At 45.6% G+C, this 21,178-nt stretch overlaps 1 protein-coding gene and 1 pseudogene across 1 annotated transcript in view; both read right to left on the reverse strand.

The window, feature by feature from the left end:
- The window catches only part of LOC126092720 (uncharacterized), a 271,027-nt gene extending 256,378 nt beyond the window's left edge, over positions 1-14,649 (reverse strand). The window contains exons 1-2 of the mRNA XM_049908444.1: positions 14,595-14,649; positions 14,215-14,391 (exon numbers count right to left, since the gene is read on the reverse strand). Of these exons, the coding sequence (XP_049764401.1) occupies positions 14,215-14,391; positions 14,595-14,649 (232 nt within the window). The remainder of the gene's footprint in view (positions 1-14,214; positions 14,392-14,594) is intronic.
- LOC126093036 (5S ribosomal RNA) lies at positions 13,476-13,593 on the reverse strand (annotated as a pseudogene).
- Positions 14,650-21,178: the final 6,529 nt, after the last annotated feature.

Consider the following 21,178-nt stretch of genomic DNA (forward strand, 5'->3'; position numbering starts at 1 on the left):
TAGATCACATAACTAATGAGGCGGTACTGAATAGGATCGGGGAGAAGAGGAGTTTGTGGCACAACGTGACTAGAATAAGGGATCGGTTGGTAGGATATGTTCTGAGGCATCAAGGTATCACCAATTTAGTATGGGAGGGCAGCGTGGAGGGTAAAAATCGTAGAGGGAGACCAAGAGATGAATACACTAAGCAGATTCAGAAGGATGTGGGTTGCAGTAGGTACTGGGAGATGAAGAAGCTTGCACAGGATAGGGTAGCATGCAGAGCTGCATCAAACCAGTCTCAGGACTGAAGACCACAACAACATCATTTCACTGACGGGATTATCAGTTTACATTGGCCCACCGCGCAAAAGCGTGAACGCTACTATCTAGTGTATTTATGACACGAGGTAAATCGCAAGGAAAGGCACGAAAATTTTTTCCACACAAGCGACATACTGGTACCATTCGGCACCCCCTTCTCTCTCCTCCCGCATTAACTAACTAATTTCGGGATAGGGAAAGGGAAGCCAAATGGTACTAGTATGTCGCTTGTGTAGAAAAAATATTAGCGAACCGAAGCTGCACTTGGGCAGCTTTTCCAGTTTTCGAAAACATTATATTTGAAGCTCTACCGAATTCCTGACCCAACAGAGTCGTCACTATTTGCATTGCATACAGAAGACTTAACAATGGCCTTCCTGTGTATTTTCAACATTGTCTGGGATTTCAAATTTTTAACAATGTTCTTGCTTTCGACTTCGTGCGAAGATTTTTTGGCTGTCTATTAAAGTGTTTCACCTACTCATTAAATCTCATCTGAGTAAGAGGTGCTTGTTTTTCTTAATATAACATATAATTGTGTTTCAGAATCGCTTTTAGTCGTCGCGTTTAGGTTTAAAAAGACATGGAACTTTAGAAGGAATGGGATAACTTTGCCAACCTAGAATTTCATATTCTTCTCAACATTTTCCCTAATATCTTTTAGAGCGTGCATTTCCCTTTTTGTTCTACACATTTCCAAATGTCAAGACACATCACGGCCGAGCTAGGAGGCCATAGGTATCAAAATGGCGACGATATTACATGTATTTTGCTCTTTCTGTAATGGTTCATACGGGAATGAGCATTGGAAAAACAATTGGAATCTGTAGCAGTCGGCTTATAACCATCACAAATTAAATTTAGTGTTCAACGTGACCAAGGCCCCCGACTGCGTTGAGCAACGACGAAGAAGAGAACTTCAAAGAAGTCATTGTCTGTTCTTTGGAGATTGAGAGTTCGAGGTGTCATATCTTCGAACTACTAACTAAGAGAATGGTTTTAGTTCCTAAACATGCCTGCCGAAACTTTCTTCAATGTGCAAGACATTATTTGCCTCCTTACAATGTAAACTGGGCAAATTTTACCTTTTCTGATGAAGCTTTCAGAATCTCTTTTCAAGTCTGAATGTTGTAGATTTAAAGATGCCTATTTTAATGTTCTGAATATTTATATACCTACCTGTCTTTCAAATTATCATAGTTTTAACTACGTTTTCTCTCATTTTTTGTGACTTACGCTTGTTTTAATACAGTTGACAACGTTGCCCAGTTTCTCTGGTAACTTTGTCATCGTTATATGCAAATTTTTATCGCACAAGTGTTCTCTTAATTTATCATGTTTCCATAAATTATGAAACTAGGGATTAGGGTTATGATTTGTAACGGTTCTAGAGCATTTTCGCACATATCAGTTGACACAGTAATTTAAAGAAAAGAAATAAAAGCGGCGTAGTTGTCCCTAATGAAGGTCTTTTAACACTATAGGTGTACTTTCAATGAGGTGGGTCTTCTACAGGGTTCGACGTTGGCTCTGCTCTTATTCTAGTCGTATATCCAAGAAGAAGAAATGGTTCTCGTTGCTGACAATGCTAGCATTATAATCACGCCTAACAGTGTAACTGCACTGAAAATGTGAGTAATATTTTCTTGAAAATTAAAAACTAGTTCTCCGCAAATGGGTGTTACAGAATTTCGATAAAACGCAGCACATGAAAATCAGTAGGGTACAAGGCCTGAGCACATCATTGGAAATAATGCATCAGGGTAAACCCACAAACGATAGAGAATAGTCTTTTTCTTGGATGTTTGTAAGGATCTGAATTAGAAGTAGGGACGACGGTTATTGCTGAAACAAGCGGTTTTCGGCTCTATTGTTCTCTTTTTTTCATCTCCAGTTTAAACTGACTGTTAAAACCGCTCAAAGGAAACGGTTTCTGAAATCACCAATTTTCGGTTTTTTATTGCTATTATTTGTAGTAATAAAAATAGATACCGAGCAGACTGAAAACTTATGTTAAACTGTCCGTTTCCAAGAGCAAAAAGGAAAAAGTCATATTATGCACACACAGGCAGCACATCAGCTACCTTCTATTTTTATCAAACTATGAATGACTTGTTAAGTTTTTAATTTATTATTGCTGCCGTAAGTTCCTTTCTCTTTTATTTTATAGGAATAACACATAAAGCCTTAATATTTTAATCCTTTCAGACTTCTTAATGTGGTAATGCTCGTGGGTTATTTTTTAATGATTATAGATGCAAGATTTATATAAAGACATGTACACGTTTTCAAAACATACTTTGTACGAGGCCTATTCAAAAAATTCCAGAACATTCGTAATTTCGCGCCAGAAGTGTATTGGAGCGAAATGAGGTTGGCATCTCTCCACATTCTTGTGTTTAATGTGTAACTGCTTGAAGTTTCATTTTTGTTTGTCTGTTAGTTATTGTTCTGTGCTGTATTGAGTAGAACGTTGTGTCGCACATTTTACGAATTTCAAAGTAGGAGAGTTAGAGAAGCAACGCGTCTGCCTCAAATTTTGAGTGAAACTCAAGAAAATCTTTACAGAGATACACTGAATGATGCAGGAAACCTACGGTTATGAGTGCCGAAGCAGTACTCGGTGCCGAAGCAGTACTCGGTGGTGCGAATGGTTTAAACGGTTTAAAAACGGCCGGACTGAAGTTAAAGATGACCCTCGTTCAGGACACTCTTCGACGTCTACCGACGACGCTTAGGTCAGGAATGTCAACGAAATTGTGTTTACCAATCGAAGACTGACTGTCCAAGATATTGCAGAAGAATGTAACATTTCAGGTGGATCATGTCATTAAATCCTGACACAACATCTCGGAATGCATCATGTTGCCGCCAAGTTCGTCCCACGGCTCGTGAGTCAATAGCAGAAAGACTTTCGCTTCGGAATCTGTGAAGAGCTTTTGGATCGCACAAATGAGAACGAGATGTTCTTTAAGAGACTCATAACTGGTGATGAGACGTCGGTCTACGGTTATGAAGGTCTTCACAGTGGGTAGGGAAAGGTTCAAGATAAAGCTCGTCAGGTCAGGTCAAATGTCAAAGCTATGCTAATAGTTCTCTTTGACTTTGAAGCATTAGTTCATCATGAATTTGTGCCACAGGGAAAAATCGTTAATCAATGGTACTATCGGGACGTGTTGCGACGCCTCCGAGAAAATGTGAAAAGGAAACGGCCAGAAATGTGGCGGACAATTCGTGACTCTTGCATCACGATAACGCACCCACACATTTATCCCTGTTGGTGCGAGACTATTGGACACAAAACGAAATCGCTATGCTGCCTCATCCGCTGTGCTCTCCATACCTGGCCCCTGCGGGTTTTTCTTTTTTTATTTCCAAAGTTGAAAATCCCGTTGAAAGGACGAAGTTTTGCAACGATAGACGAGATAAAGGAAAATTCACAGATGGTGCTTCGCGCGATCCAACAAGAGGCGTACCAAGACTGCTTCCGGAAGTGGAAACGGCGTTGGAAGCAGTGTATCAATTGTGGAAGAGAGTATTTCGGAGGAGACCATGCACAGTAAGAAAAAGGTAAGCGTAGAAAATTTTTATGAACAAAGTTCCGGAATTTTTTGATCAGGCCTCGTACACTCGGCTTCATCTTACAGACTAAAATAATTAACTACGAAAAATTCACTATCGTAATGAATAATAACATGGTCATTCAGTAATTATCATAGAAAAAGCAATATTCAATAATACAGTAGAAGATAGTGAACCATCCACGTCCGTATTTTCTGGTGGCCACGAGCTGCTGCATTGATTTGCTGATTCATAGTGATGCCCAACAGTTGGCACTTGCGAATAGTGAAGAGGCAGAACATTTACAAATTTGTACATCAGGTTTCCATTGGATAAATACTTCTGTTGCAGCGAAGACACAGTAAAAGTTAATGTGCACAATTGTAGCTAGAATGTCTGAAAGGGTTACAGCAATTGGCGCATAGTACTTCATAGCTGCCAACTTTGTAAATATTTGCCGACTAGGGTTGGCGCCATTCTGTAATACCACAGATAATCAGCAACGACATCGAGAAAAACTACCGTGTATACCAGCTGGCGGTGGGGGGAGGGAGAGGGGGGGGGGGGGCAAGTCCTGCATACTGCACGCAGACGCGTAGTCTTATAGCACACGCCAGACGGCAGCAGATATATTTTTCTCGGCAGTACTGGTCCAATTCTTATGTCACGTGTTTGTTGCTTGTCCCTGTCGGCGTTGTTATTATTTAAGAGCACTGATGGCTTTTTCCATTTTCTGTAATAACGCAGTATTTCAAAGCAATGGAAATTTTACTGATAAACATTGTTTTTTTTAATTTAATTAAAAAACAAACAAAAAATTACCACCACTGAAAGATTATATACCGTTTTTTACCAGGTTATTTGTTAAAAACTGTTGTAACTGACACCAAAGAAATACCGATAAACACCGGCTATTCTGAACTAAAGTACCGGTATAGTTTTTATCTTGTCGGCTTTCGCCATCCCCAATAGTCACGGGTTACACATCTTATACGTTCGAGCTCAGCAACTTTCGCGTTGCAGATAATATTCTATTTAGGAGATGAAAAGGTAGAAAAATTGACTTACTTTTCCTGTTTTTATCGAATAATGTGTAACGGATTCATATTCAAGGATTAATCGTCACTGAGGAAAAACACAGTTTGTTGCACAGAAGCGTGTAATGAGGATAACATGTGGTGTCCACTCTAGAATATCTTGTACACAGGTATTTATGGAGATGTATGTGGTAGTGAAGTGTAAAACACTGTGTGAAAGGAAAAAAAGAAACTTCAGAAATCATAATGTAAATGGTCTGCGTATTGCATATTTTCAGCTGAGAAGATGTGCTGCTGTTGTTGTTGTGGTCTTCAGTCCAGAGACTGGTCTGATGCAGCTCTCCATGCTACTCTATCCTGTGCAAGCTTCTTCATCTCCCACTACCCACTGCAACCTATGTCCTGAATCTGCTTAGTGTATTCATCTCTTGGTCTCCCTCTACGATTTTTACCCTCCACGCTGCCCTCCAGTACCAAATTGGTGATCCCTTGATGCCTCAGAACATATCCTACCAACCGATCCCTTCTTCTAGTCAAGTTGTGCCACAAATTTCTTTTCTCCCCAATTCTATTTAATACCTCCTCATTAGTTATATGATCTACCTATCAAATCTTCAGCATTCTTCTGTAGCACCACATTTCGAAAGCCTCTATTCTCTTCTTGTCCAAACTATTTGTCGTCCATGTTTCACTTCCATACATGGCTACGCTCCAAACAAATTCTTTCAGAAACGACTTCTGACACTCAAATCTGTAGTCGATGTTAACAAATTTCTCTTCTTCAGAAACGCTTTCTTTGCCATTGCCAGTCTACATTTTATATCCTCTCTACTTCGACCATCATCAGTTATTTTGCTCCCCAAATAGCAAAACTCCTTTACTACTTTAAGTGTCTCATTTCCTAATCTAATTCCCTCAGCAGTACCCGACTTAATTCGACTACACTCCATTATCCTCGTTTTGCTTTTGTTGATGTTCATCTTTATCCCCCTTTCAAGACACTATCCATTCCGTTCAACTGTTCTTCCAGGTCCTTTGCTGTCTCTGACAGAATTACAATATCATCTGCGAACCTTAAAGTTTTTATTTCTTCTCCACGGATTTTAATTCCTACTCCGAATTTATCTTTTGTTTCCTTTACTGCTTGCTCAATATACAGATTGTTTCTCTTTCATGCCCCTCGACTCTTATAACTGCCATCTGGTTTCTGTACAAACTGTAAATAGCCTTTCGCTCCCTGTATTTTACTCCTGCCACCTTCAGATTTTGAAAGAGAGTATTCCAGTCAACACTGTGAAAAGCTTCCTCTAAGTCTACAAATGCTAGAAACATAGGTTTGCCTTTCCTTACTCTATCTTCTAAGATAAGTCGTAGGGTCAGTGTTGCCTCACGTGTTCCAACATTTCTACGTGCTATAAATGTAAAACTGACTCATTGCTTACGATAGGAAGAGGGCTCAACTACAACGATCGTTGAATAAGTAACGCAACACGTTTTTTCTTGGCCTATTTCGGTTGAAAAAATTGAGGAATTTGTTGTGGGACATCGCGGGATATTCCCGCTCCAGTCTCTATATTTTCATGGAGTTCCGATATGTGGCGGCGTTGTACATCACCTTCGATATGGCGCCTGTAACTGAGGTGTGTTCCAATCACAGAACTGTCGTTGAGTTTCCCTTGATGGTAAACCAGAGCATCGCAGATATTCACAGGCGCTTGTAGAATGTCTACGGAGACATGTCAGTGAACAAAAGCTCGTTGAGTCGTTGTGAAGGCGCCTGCCATCATCGCGACAAGGCCGCGCAAACCTGTCCGATCTCCCACGTGACGGCCGGCCGCACACCCTTAGCAAATTGAACAAACGACTCAAGCGAGTTCGTCGCCACAAATGGTTCAAATGGCTCTGAGCACTATGGGACTTAACTACTTCGGTCATCAGTCCCCTAGAACTTAGAACTACGTAAACCTAACTAACCTAAGGACTATACACACATCCATCCCCGAGGCAGGATTCGAACCTGCGACCGTAGCGGTCACGCGGTTCCAGACTCTAGCGCCTAGAACCGCTCAGCCACTCCGGCCGGCTCGTCGTCACAAAAATGAAAAGAAATTTCTCCCTCTCCATGACAACGCAAGGCCTCATACAAGTCTGTGCACCCGAGAGGATGTCACAAAACTTCATCGGGCTGTTCTCCCTCATCAAGACTGCAGCCCAAATCTCTCACCTTCCGACGTTCATCTGTCTGGCCCAGTGATGGATGCTCTCCGCCGAAAGCAGTACACTCATGTTCAGAAAAAACAGAACACTTTGAACGGCTAGAGATAGAACGTTTATCTCCACCGGACATGTAAATTACCACGTTCTGCAGAAATGATTAGCATTTAGTCACCTCGGTTCAGCGTGTGCTCTTTGCATAGCATGCACAGGATCCGGCATGGCCCCTCATAACTTGTTCCATGCGCGATGGGATCGAAAAGTATAAGGCGCGAACGGCGTCCTGTGGTATGCATTGGGTCACAGCACTGCACCCTTCGTTTCAGCCGACCGCTGTGGCCGAGCGGTTCTAGGCGCTTCAGTCCGGAACCGAACTGCTGCGGCGGTCGCAGGTTCGAATCCTGCCTCGGGCATCGATGTGTGTGATATCCTTAGGTTAGTTAGCTTTAAGTAATTGTAAGTCTAGGGGACTGATGACCTCAGATGTTGAAATGAAATGTCGTGTGGTTAGGGCCTCCCGTCGGGTAGACCGTTCGCCTGGTGCAGGTCTTTCGAGTTGACGCTACTTCGGCGACCTGCGCGTCGATGGGGATGAAATGATGATGATTAGGACAACACAACATCCAGTCCCTGAGCGGAGAAAATCTCCGTCCCAGCCTGGAATCGAACCCGGGACCTTAGGATTGACATTCGGTCACGCTGACCATTCAGCTACCGGGGCCGGACTCCTCAGATGTTAAGTCCCGTAGTGCTTAGAGCCACGAAGGTTTCACCATATCCCACACATTTTCGCTTGGCGGCAAGTCTGATGATCTGGCGGGTCAGGGCAAAAGGCTGACATCCTGTGACACCAGGAAGGCACGTGTTTGTGCAGCAACATGAGGTCGCCTATTGTCTTGCTGAAAAACGGTGCCTGGTGTGTTGTTCGGAAAGGATATGGCTACGGGCCGAAGGATGTCCTCCACGTTGCTGAGACTGGTCACAGTGCACTGGACACGCACCAACTGTGATTTGTGCTCCTACCCAATAACACCCCACATTATAAGGCCTTGAAGTGGCGCTGTATGTCTTGTGCAAATGCAGTCACTGTGGTGCTGCTCCCTCTGTCTGCCGTGAACCAAAACGCGCCCATCATATTCAAGCAAACAGAACCTGGATTGGTCCGAAAACATGGCATTCCTGTCTCCAGTGACGTCGTTCCACACACCACTGTCGTCTTGCATGTTTCTGGGCATTCGTCAAAGTGGACGACACGCAAGTAACCTGTGCCTTAATATACAGCGACCGAACCTCACCCCTGTCAGTGTACGATGTGTTACAATGTGTCAGAGGGAAGAAAGCCGGCCGCAGTGGCCGAGCGGTTCTGGGCGCTTCAGTCTGGAACCGCGCGACATGCCTCGGGCATGGATGTATGTGATGTACTTAGGTTAGTTAGATTTAAGTACACCACTGGCCATTAAAATTGCTACACCAACAAGAAATGCAGATGATAAACGGGTATTCATTGGACAAATATAATATACTAGAACTAACATGTGATTACAATTTCGCCCGCAGCTCGTGGTCGTGCGGCAGCGTTCTCACTTCCCACGCCCGGGTTCCCGGGTTCGATTCCCGGCGGGGTCAGGGATTTTCTCTGCCTCGTGATGGCTGGGTGTTGTGTGCTGTCCTTAGGTTAGTTAGGTTTAAGTAGTTCTAAGTTCTAGGGGACTGATGACCATAGATGTTAAGTTCCATAGTGCTTAGAGCCATTTGAGCCATTTTGATTACAATTTCACGCAGTTCGGGTGCATAGATCCTGAGAAATCAGTACCCAGAACAACCACGTCTGGCCGTAATAACGGCCTTGATACGCCTGTACAGGTACAGCTGCCCAAGCAGCTTCAACACGATACCACAGTTCATCAAGAGTAGTGACTGGCGTATTGTGACCAGCCAGTTGCTCGGCCACCATTGACCAGACGTTTTCAATTGGTGAGAGATCTGGAGAATGTGCTGGCCAGGACAGCAGTCTATTTTCTGTATCCAGAAACGTCCATACAGGACCTGCAACATGCTGTCGTGCATTATCCTGCTGAAATGTAGGGTTTCGCAGGAATCGAATGAAGGGTAGAGCCACGGGTCGTAACACATCTGAAATGTAACATCCACTGTTCAAAGTGCCGTCAATGCGAACAAGAGGTGTCCGAGACGTGTAACCAATGGCACCCCACACCATCACGCCGGGTGATACGCCAGTATGGCGATGACGAATACACGCTTCCAATGTGCGTTCACCGCGATGTCGCCAAACACGGATGCGACCATCATGATGCTGTAAACAGAACCTGGATTCATCCGAAAAGTGACGTTTTGACATTCGTGCACCGATGTTCGTCGTTGAGTACACCATCGCAGGCGCTCCTGTCTGTGATGCAGCGTCAAGGGTAACCGCAACCACGGTCTCCGACTGATAGCCCATGCTGCTGCAAACGTCGTTGAACTGTTGGTGCAGATGGTTGTTGTCTTGCAAACGTCCTCATCTGTGACTCAGGGATCGAGACGTGGCTGCACGATCCGTTACAGCCATGCGGATAAGATGCCTTCCATCTCGACTGCTAGTGATACGAGGCCGTTGGGATCCAGTATGGCGTTCCGTATTACTCTCCTGAACCCACCGATTCCATATTCTGCTAACAGTCATTGGATCTCGACCAACGCAAGCAGCAATGTCGCGATACGATAAACCGCAATCGCGATAGGCTACAATCCGACCTTTATCAAAGTCAGAAACGTGGTGGTACGCATTTCTCCACCTTACACGAGGCATCACAACAACGTTTCACCAGGCAACGCCGGTCAACTGCTGTTTGTGTATGAGAAATCGGTTGGAAACTTTCCTCTTGTCAGCACGTTGGCACGTTGTAGGTGTCGCCACTGGTGCCAACCTCGTGTGAATGCTCTGAAAAGCTAATCATTTGCATACCACAGAATCTTCTTCCTGTCGGTTACATTTCGCGTCTGTAGCACGTCATCTTCGTGGTATAGCAATTTTAATGGCCAGTAGTGTAGTTCTAAGTTCTAGGGGACTGATGACCACAGATGTTTAGTCCCATAATGCTCAGAGCCATTTGAACCATTTTTTTAGAGGAAAGAGAATGAAGATGTGTCCTGCTATGACTCTTGGGGGGTGGTCTGGTTGGCGCGACCTGACCCATCTCGCCGTGTTCTACGGCCTACCGCAACCATTGTGCACATAGTTGTTGCAGTGCCGAAAGGCTGTCCCACAAGAGCAGCAATTTCCCTGATGGATGCATCACATTCTCTCACGACAATAATGCTCCAACTCACTGATTTGGTGCTACGGACCGTACATACGTCTGCGAGGCATCCTGCACGTCTGCTCAAGTTCAAATGGCTCTGAGCACTACGGGACTTAAAATCTGAGATCATCAGTCACCTAGAACTTAGAACTACTTAAACGTAACTAACCCAAGGACATCACACTCATCCATGCCCGAGGCAGGATTCGAACCTGCGACCGTAGCGATCGCGCGGTTCCAGACTGAAGCGCCTAGAAACGCTCGGTCACAACGGCCGGCTCTGCTCAAGTCACACTGATCCATTATCTTCCGTTTATAGCAAGACGAGAGCCGCAGGCACATTTTACGTGTAGGTAGTGTTGCGTTGCGATATCGATGTTGAACTTGAACCCACCGCGGGCCGACGTGGTTCAATTTATAATCATTTCTGCAGAACATGCTAATGTACACGTCCTGGAAATATGAAGGTCCTATCTCCAGCCGTTCAAGGTGTTCTTTTTTTTTCTGAACGTGAGTGTACGTGTATGATGGGGAGTTTATCGTCCCAGTAAGGTGGCACTAGGCCGTCGCATTGAACGGAGATTATACTGACACGGCGAAACCACGACGTTGGGATCACGGATTCACTTCAAACTTCGTACGTCTTTAGTAGGCCACTAAAACAACATAATGTGCAGGCAGTAAGATGCACTACTGTAGCAATTCAGAAAAAATCGCAAGAGGAGTTTTACGTATCTATTATACACTCCTGGAAATTGAAATAAGAACACCGTGAATTCATTTTCCCAGGAAGGGGAAACTTTATTGACACATTCCTGGGGTCAGATACATCACATGATCACACTGACAGAACCACAGGCACATAGACACAGGCAACAGAGCATGCACAATGTCGGCACTAGTACAGTGTATATCCACCTTTCGCAGCAATGCAGGCTGCTATTCTCCCATGGAGACGATCGTAGAGATGCTGGATGTAGTCCTGTGGAACGGCTTGCCATGCCATTTCCACCTGGCGCCTCAGTTGGACCAGCGTTCGTGCTGGACGTGCAGACCGCGTGAGACGACGCTTCATCCAGTCCCAAACATGCTCAATGGGGGACAGATCCGGAGATCTTGCTGGCCAGGGTAGTTGACTTACACCTTCTACAGCACGTTGGGTGGCACGGGATACATGCGGACGTGCATTGTCCTGTTGGAACAGCAAGTTCCCTTGCCGGTCTAGGAATGGTAGAACGATGGGTTCGATGACGGTTTGGATGTACCGTGCACTATTCAGTGTCCCCTCGACGATCACCAGTGGTGTACGGCCAGTGTAGGAGATCGCTCCCCACACCATGATGCCGGGTGTTGGCCCTGTGTGCCTCGGTCGTATGCAGTCCTGATTGTGGCGCTCACCTGCACGGCGCCAAACACGCATACGACCATCATTGGCACCAAGGCAGAAGCGACTCTCATCGCTGAAGACGACACGTCTCCATTCGTCCCTCCATTCACGCCTGTCGCGACACCACTGGAGGCGGGCTGCAAGATGTTGGGGCGTGAGCGGAAGACGGCCTAACGGTGTGCGGGACCGTAGCCCAGCTTCATGGAGACGGTTGCGAATGGTCCTCGCCGATACCCCAGGAGCAACAGTGTCCTTAATTTGCTGGGAAGTGGCGGTGCGGTCCCCTACGGCACTGCGTAGGATCCTACGGTCTTGGCGTGCATCCGTGCGTCGCTGCGGTCCGGTCCCAGGTCGACGGGCACGTGCACCTTCCGCCGACCACTGGTGACAACATCGATGCACTGTGGAGACCTCACGCCCCACGTGTTGAGCAATTCGGCGGTACGTCCACCCGGCCTCCCGCAAGGCCCACTATACGCCCTCGCTCAAAGTCCGTCAACTGCACATACGGTTCACGTCCACGCTGTCGCGGCAGGCTACCAGTGTTAAAGACTGCGATGGAGCTCCGTATGCCACGGCAAACTGGCTGACACTGACGGCGGCGGTGCACAAATGCTGCGCAGCTAGCGCCATTCGACGGCCAACACCGCGGTTCCTGGTATGTCCGCTGTGCCGTGCGTGTGGTCATTGCTTGTACAGCCCTCTCGCAGTGTCCGGAGCAAGTATGGTGGGTCTGACACACCGGTGTCAATGTGTTCTTTTTTCCATTTCCAGGAGTGTAACATATCTCTGCGAAGGGACCAGCTGTATGAGGTCGTTGTGGTCAAGCGGTTAGTGTTCGTGCGTTACAGCAAAATCGTGGATAAGGCGAAGATTCGAACCCCGTTCATACTTATTTTTTAATCTAGAATTTTCTCATGGCAGGTTACATTAGTTAACCAGCTGCGACGTAGTCGCGTATATGATCAGTGATCTAATAATGAGAAATGTTTTTTATTCCAGTCTTTGATCATAATATCAATTCTTTTGACGATGGCCGGTTTTAGTCAGTAATGACCATCATCAGTTCTTTTCTACATCATTACTGACTGAAACCGGTCATCGTTAAAAGAATTGATATTGTGATCAAAGACTGGAATAAAATACATTATTTAACTTATTTGACATTTCAGAGGTAATATAATGGAACAAAGCCAAGTGCATTTTCATGAAGTTGTAGTCAATTTCATATATTATTTGGCTATTTACTATTTGTATTTAAATTTCAAGGATGAGGAACATGCTTGGAAAGCTCAAGTCAAACCTCGATAAACAGTGATGCGAATGATGTTATTCACAATCAGTAAAATAGCAAGTCACAGTGTGCCAGACCACAAGAGTAATGTAGAATTACTCGTCGGATGTGCTCTCGATATCACACGTTGCAGGATGGTATTTGTCATGCAGGCATAAAAACTAAAACTCCACCCGAACAGGTCATGAAGGCCCAAAGGTACCGACCGGCCACCGTGTCATCCTAAGCCCATAGGCGTCACTGGATGCGGATATGGAGGGGCTGTGGTCAGCACACCGCTCTCCCGGCCGTCTGTCAGTTTACGAGACCGGAGCCGCTACTTCTCAATCAAGTAGCTCTTCAGTTTGCCTCACAAGGGCTGAGTGCACCCCGCTTGCCAACAGCGCTTGGCGGACCGGATGGTCACCCATCCAAGTGCTAGCCCAGCCCGACAGCGCTTAACTTCGGTGATCTGACGGGAACCGGTGTTAGCATTGCGGCAAGGCCGTTGGCTCCATACACACACTGAAAACATAAATTGAAACTCATTGCAAATACTTGATGCAAATACCCATGAGTTTTTTTTTCAGTGTATTACCTCTCACATGTCATATAAATTAAATAAAGTGACCAGTGATGAAAAAAATAAAGATTACAAAATAAAAGTAAGCGGGATTCGCACTGTCGTCTAGTCCACAGACTTCTTGCAAAGCGCGAATACTTCTTGCGGGTAGCACCTTGGCACAGATACGTGAGTTACACGAAAGATGCGTAGAACTACCCTCGCGATTTTCCCGGAATTGACGGAGTAGTGCACCTTGCTACTTGCACGTTCTGTTGTTTTAATGGCTCTACTAAAGGTGTACAAAGTTTGAAGTAAATCTGTGATCCCAACGTCGTGGCGTCCCCTTATAAGAAATAGGGTTTTGAGGCCAAAAGAATGGGGAATAATACGGTGCATTGGAATCCTGAAGACGAACAATGTGATTTTAGAAAAAAAAAAAATGTTGCATTGCTTACTGGACATCCCCTGTATGATGTACGGAATAGGTAAATAACTGAAACAGACACAGACACACACACACAGAGAGAGAGAGAGACAGAGGAGTGAACAGGTAGCAGAGCGCAACTTACGCACGCAGGCGGGCAGCTCCCGCGGGCTCCACGTGCCGTCGGCCTGGCAGAAGCGGTCCGGGCGGCCGACCAGCTCGAAGCCCTCTGCGCAGTGGTAGGTGACGCGGCAGCCGAACGTGTAGCACTCGCCGGCGTGCCAGCCGTGCTGCGTGTCCGCTGGCGGGCCGCACGAGCGGGCTGCAACACGCAATGACGACAGACACCACTAAGGCGGCGTTCACAGTGGCTCCGACAACGGGCGTCAGACGCCGTCGCCAGAGGTTATTAACGTGGTAACAGTAAACTGCAGGAGCGTCTACAGCAGGGGTCTCCAAACTACGGCCGGCGTTAGCTGGCCGGACATTCCCGGTATCCGGTCCGCCAAATATTTGAGGTGGTACCTATACTGCCAACAATTGAGTTTAGAGGCCTATCGCGACCAATACACCGCGACATTGGCTCTGCTACTCGCTATAAGTCTACATAACTGAACATATTGTTGCGCCGCTTGAAATAACAATGCGCTGACATACTCTACCTCTGTTACATCCTGCAGTAATAGTGTTGCTAACAATGATTTTGAGATTTCGTTAACCTTGCATGACGCTTTCGTGAAGAAAGTGCAGTGACATACTTTTTTGTCCGTGAAATTCGCCAGAATAATATACGCCAGAATTTCGGTCAGGTACGTCCACCAATCAAAATTATGCAATTAAATAAAAATCGCAGTTCGTTTCAGTGCTAGCTATTCCCACAACCTTACATTGTTGCGGTTTCATCTTTCCTTTAGCCTTACATTACGGTGATCGTGGAGTGCTAGGGTGCTTTAATCCCACTAGGTACATCTTGGCCCTTATGACTTCGTGGAGGAGTCAGTGCGGCCCGTGGACTAAAAAGTTTGGAGACCCCTGGTCTACAGAAAGGTCCCAGAACTGCTCTCATTAATAAACGGTCACAATGTCCACATGAGTACTAGGGACGGAAAGCTGGCTGAAACCAGATGTAAACAGTAATGAAATTCTAAACTCAGATTGGAATGTATACCGCACAGACTGGCTGGACAGTGAAGGGGGAGGCGTGTTTACAGCGATAAAAAGTGCAATAGTATTGAAGGAAATTGACGGAGGTCCGAAATGTGAAATAATTTGGGTTAAGGTCACGGTTAAAGCAGGCTCGAACATGGTAATTGCATGTCTCTATAGGCCCCCTGGTTCAGCAGCTCTTGTGGCAGAGCACCTGAAGGAAAATCTGGAAAATATTTCGAGTGGATTTCCCGACCATGTTATAGTTCTGGGTTGAGATTTTAATTAACCAGATATAGACTGGGAGACTCAAACGTTTATAACGGATGGCAGGGAAAAAGAATCCAACGAAATTTTTTTTAAGTGCATTATCTGAAAAATACCTTGAGCAGTTAAACAGAAGACCGACTCGTGGCGATAACATATTAGACCTTCTGGTGACAAACAGACCAGAACTATTTGAAACAGTTAACACAGAACAGGGAATCAGCGATCATAAAGCGGTTACTGCATCGATGATTTCAGCCGTAAATAGAAATATTAAAAAAGGTACGAAGATTTTTCTGTTTAGAAAAAGCGACAAAAAGCGGATTTCAGAGTACCTGTTGGCTCAACACAAAAGTTTTGTCTCAAGTACAGACAGTGTTGAGGATCAGTGGACAAAATTCAAAACCATCGTACAATATGCGTTAGATGAGTATGTGCCAAGCAAGATCGTAAGGGATGGAAAAGAGCCACCGTGGTACAACAACCGAGTTAGAAAACTGCTGCGGAAGCAAAGGGAACTTCACAGCAAACATAAACATATTCAAAGCCTTGCACACAAACAAAAATTACGCGAAACGAAATGTAGTGTGAGGAGGGCTATGCGAGAGGTGTTCAGTGAATTCGAAACTAAAGTTCTATGTACTGACTTGGCAGAAAATCCTAATAAATTTTGGTCTGATGTCAAAGCGGTAGGTGGATCAAAACAAAATGTCCAGACACTCTGTGACCAAAATGGTACTGAAACAGAGGACGACAGACTATAGGCCGAAATACTAAATGTCTTTTTCCAAAGCCGTTTCACAGAGGAAGACTGCACTGTAGTTCCTTCTCTAGATTGTCGCACAGATGACAAAATGGTAGATATCGAAATAAACGACAGAGGGATAGAGAAACAATTAAAATCGCTCAAAAGTGGAAAGGCAGCTGGACCTGATGGGATACCAGTTCGAGTTTACACAGAGTACGCGAAGGAACTTGCCCTCCTTCTTGCAGCTGTGTACCGTATGTCTCTAGAAGAGCGTAGCGTTCCAAAAGATTGGAAAAGGGCACAGGTCATCCCCGTTTTCAAGAAGGGACGTCGAACAGATGTGCAGAACTATAGACCTATCTCCCTAACGTCGATCAGTTGCAGAACTTTGGAACATATATTATGTTCGAGTATAATGACTTTTCTGGAGACTAGAAATCTACTCTGCAGGAATCAGCATGGGTTTCGAAAAAAACAATCGTCTGAAACCCAACTCGCGCTATTCGTCCACGAGACTCAGAGGGCCATAGACACGGGTTCCCAGGTAAATGCCGTGTTTCTTGACTTCCGCAAGGCGTTCGATACAGTTCCCCACAGTCGTTTAATGAACAAAGTAAGAACATATGGACTATCAGACCAATTGTGTGATTGGACTGAAGAGTTCCTAGATAACAGAACGCAGTATGTCATTCTCAATGGAGAGAAGTCTTCCGAAGTAAGAGTGATTTCAGGTGTGCCGCAGGGGAGTGTCGTAGGACCGTTGCTATTCACAATGTATATAAATGACCTTGTGGATAACATCGGAAGTTCACTGAGGCTTTTTGCGGATGATGCTGTAGTATATCGAGAGGTTGTAACAATGGAAAATTGTACTGCAATGCAGGAGGATCTGCAACGAATTGACGCATAGTGCAGGGAATGGCAATTGAATCTCAATGTAGATAACTGTAATGTGCTGCGAATACATAGAAAGGAAGATCCTTTATCATTTAGCTACAATATAGCAGGTCAGCAACTGGAAGCAGTTAATTCCATAAATTATCTGGGAGTAGGCATTAGGAGTGATTTAAAATTGAATGACCATATAAAATTAATTGTCGGTAAAGCAGTTGCCAGACTGAGATTCATTGGAAGAATCCTAAGGAAATGCAGCCCGAAAACAAAGGAAGTAGTTTACAGTACACTTGTTCGCCCATTGCTTGAATACTGCTCACCGGTGTGGGATCCGTACCAGATAGGGTTGATAAAAGAGATAGAGAAGGTCCATCGGAGAACAGCGCGCTTCGTTACAGGATCATTTAGTAATCGCGAAAGCGTTACGGAGATGACAGATTAACTCCAGTGGAAGAATCTGCAAGAGAGACGTTCAGTAGCTCGATACGGGCTTTTGTTGAAATTTCGAGAACATACATTCACCGAGGAATCAAGCAGTATATTGCTCCCTCCTACGTATATCTCGCGAAGAGACCATGAGGATAAAATCAGAGAGATCACAGTCCACACAGAGGCATACCGACAATCTTTCTTTCCACGAACAATACGAGACTGGAATTGAAGGGAGAACCGATAGAGGTACTCTAGGTACCCTCCGCCACACACCGTCAGGTGGCTTGCGGAGTATGGATGTAGATGTAGATGTAGAGGTCGCCCGAAGACACCTCGGTCACGGCGCGTGCAATCTCATTCGTCTCGTATTGGCGGGGTAGAGCAGGTTAGGTAGGTTAGAATCTAGTAGGTTAGACAGACTGTAACCTCCGTGGGTGCGATGGATACCACGATGCATCTGTGCTTGGAGGTGAATGCTGCAAGGCGGTGTTTGCCATTAAAAACATGTATAATGAGCTATACTTGTCTCGAAAAGAACGTTTCGAATACTCTAGACTCTGAAACTTCCTGGCAGATTAAACCTGTGTGCCTGACCGAGACTCGAACTCGGGACCTTTGCCTTTCGCGGGCAAGTGCTCTACCATCTGAAGGTAGGAGACGAGATACTGGCAGAAGTGAAGCTGTGAGGAACGGGCGTGAGTCGTGCTTCAGTAGCTCAGATGGTAGAGCACTTGCCCGCGAAAGGCAAAGGTCCCGAGTTCGAGTCTCGATCGGGCACACAGTTTTAATCTGCCAGGAAGTTTCATATCAGCGCACACTCCGCTGCAGAGTGAAAATCTCATTCTGGAAATATCCCCCAGGCTGTGGCTAAGCCATGTCTCCGCAATATCCTTTCTTTCAGGAGTGCTAGTTCTGCAAGGTTCGCAGGAGAGCTTCTGTAAAGTTTGGAGGGTAGGAGACGAGATACTGGCAGAAGTGAAGCTGTGAGGACCGGGCGTGAGTCGTGTTTCGGTAGCTCAGGTGGTAGAGCACTTGCCCGCGAAAGGCAAAGGTCCCGCGTTCGAGTCTCGGTCCGGCACACAGTTTTAATCTGCCAGGAAGTTTCATATCAGCGCACACTCCGCTGCAGAGTGAAAATCTCATTCTGGTACTCTAGACTCTGTCTTGAGTTATTGCAGCCCTAAATAACTTTTACGAAACACCCATGTGTTACGAAAATACGTAGTTTCAATGATACTCCTCACTAAGGATCTCTACAAAACATTTTGTACAGAGTTTGATTCAAGAGATTGAGAGGGTCCAAGAAAGAGCGGCAAGATTCGTGACTGGTCCATTTAGCCATCGCGAGAGCGTTACAGATCTCATAGAAAGTTTGAAGTGGGACACACTTGCAGATAGACGACGTGCTAAACGAAAGGGGCTGCTCACTAAATTCCGATATCCGACTTTCGCCGATGATATAGAGCAAATATTATTAGCACTAACTTTCAAATCGAGCAATGATCACTATTCAAAGATAAGGGAAATTAGAGCTCGTACTGAGGTGTTCAGACAGTCGTTTATCCCTCGCGCGATCCGCAAGTGGAACAGAGGGTGGGTGGTAGGGTGGGTGGGCGTGGGGGGGGGGGGGACATGGCTTTGGCGCGAGTAGCGCCCTCCGCCACACACCGCTTGGTGGCTAGCGGAGTATATCCGTATATGTATATGTAAATGTAGTATGGGTTGTTATGCTATAGTGGCGGTGTGCAAAGGTTTTGCCAATGAGGTTTTGAGCATATAATGGTAAATTTACGTGGTGAAATTGGTAGTAAAAACAAATACACGGTGATTCAGCTGCCCCTACCTATGGATTTTATGCAACCCGCAACGTCTTGAAGAACCACGCGCAAGCTTTTCATATTCTCTCGCTCGCTATTCGGAAGCTGCACTGAAGGTCCAAAGAAACTGGTACACCTGCCTAACATCGAGTAGGGCCCCCGCGAGCACGCACAATTGCCGCAACACGACGTTGCATGGACTCGACTAATGTCTGATGTAGCGTTGGAGGGAACTGACACCACGAATCCTCTAGGGCTGTCCATAAATCCGTAAGAGAGAGAGGGGTGTGGGTCTCTTCTGAACAGCACGTTGCAAGGCATCCCAGATATGCTCAATGATGTTCATGTCTGGCCAGCGGAAGTGTTTAAACTCAGAAAGGTGTTCCTGGATCCACTCTGTAGCAGTTCTGGACGTGTGGGGTGTTGCATTGTCCTGCTGGAATTGCTCACGTCCGTCGGAACGCACAATGGACATCAGTGGCTGCAGGTGATCAGACAGGATGCCTACGTACGTGTTAAGTGACAAAGTCGTATCTAGACGTATCGGGCGTCACAGATCACTCCAACTGCACACGCCCCACACCATTACAGAGCCCCCACCAGCTTGAACAGTCCCCTGCTAACATGCAGCGTCCACGGATTCATGAAGTTGTCTCCATACCCGTACACGTCCAACCGCTCGATACAATTTGAAACGATACTCGTCCGACAAGGCAACGTGTTTCCAGTCATCAACAATCCAATGTCTGTGTTGACGGGGCTCAGCGAGGCGTAAACCTTCGTGTCGTGCAGTCATCAAGGGTATGTTGGTTGCAGCCAGCTTCAAATGGCGGCTCTCTGAATTTTCTCAATGGTATTCCTCGAGAAGAACGGCGCTTTCTCGCCAGAGATTCCCATTTGAGTTCCCGAAGCATCTGCGTAACACTTAGGTGTTGTTCGAACCTAGCGGTAACAAATCTAGCCGCCCGCCACTGAATTGCTTCGAAGTCTTCCTTAAATCCGACCTGGTATGGATCCCAAACACCCGATCAGTACTCAAGAACAGATCGCACCAGCGTCCTATATGCAGTATCCTTTACAGGTGAACCACTCTTTCGTAACATTCTCCCAGTAAACCGAAGTCGACCATTCGCCTTCCCCGTCACAATTGTCACATGGTCGTTCCACTTCAAGTCGCTTTGCAACGTTACGCCCAGATATTTAAACGACTTGACTGTGTCAAGCGGGACCCTACTAATACTGTACTCGAACGTTACACATTGGATGTTCCTACTCATCTGCATTAACTTACGGTTTTCTACATAGAGGGCAGGTTGCCATTCATCACACCAAAAAGAATTTTTCCCTAAGTCGTCTTGTATCCTCCTACCGCTGCTCAACTTCGACACCTTACCGTATACCATTCCGTCATCAGCAAACAACCGCAGATTTCTGCCCATCCTGTCCGCCAAATCATTTATGTATATAGAGGTGATGAACGTCCTGTGTATCAGTTTTACACGGCACCCCAAGTTAATACATAAAACTAAAAGTAGGAGCACTAGAAATACAAATGTTCAGAGCCTAAATTAAAATACCTATACATCTAAATTACGTTTTAACATAACAGTTAACATAGTTGTGTGTTATTATTACAAAGATGTCATGGCAGCTCGTAAAAACTGAAAAATTTCGGAGTATACGTCAGTATTTAAAGAGAGTAGAACGCTGGCACTCGTAGAAAACTCTACTTTCAGATGACGTAACTATTCAAAAATGGTTCAAATGGCTCTGAGCACTATGGGACTTAACATCTATGGTCATCA

This window comes from Schistocerca cancellata, chromosome 7, assembly GCF_023864275.1.
Source record: "Schistocerca cancellata isolate TAMUIC-IGC-003103 chromosome 7, iqSchCanc2.1, whole genome shotgun sequence".
Lineage (NCBI taxonomy): Eukaryota > Metazoa > Arthropoda > Insecta > Orthoptera > Acrididae > Schistocerca > Schistocerca cancellata.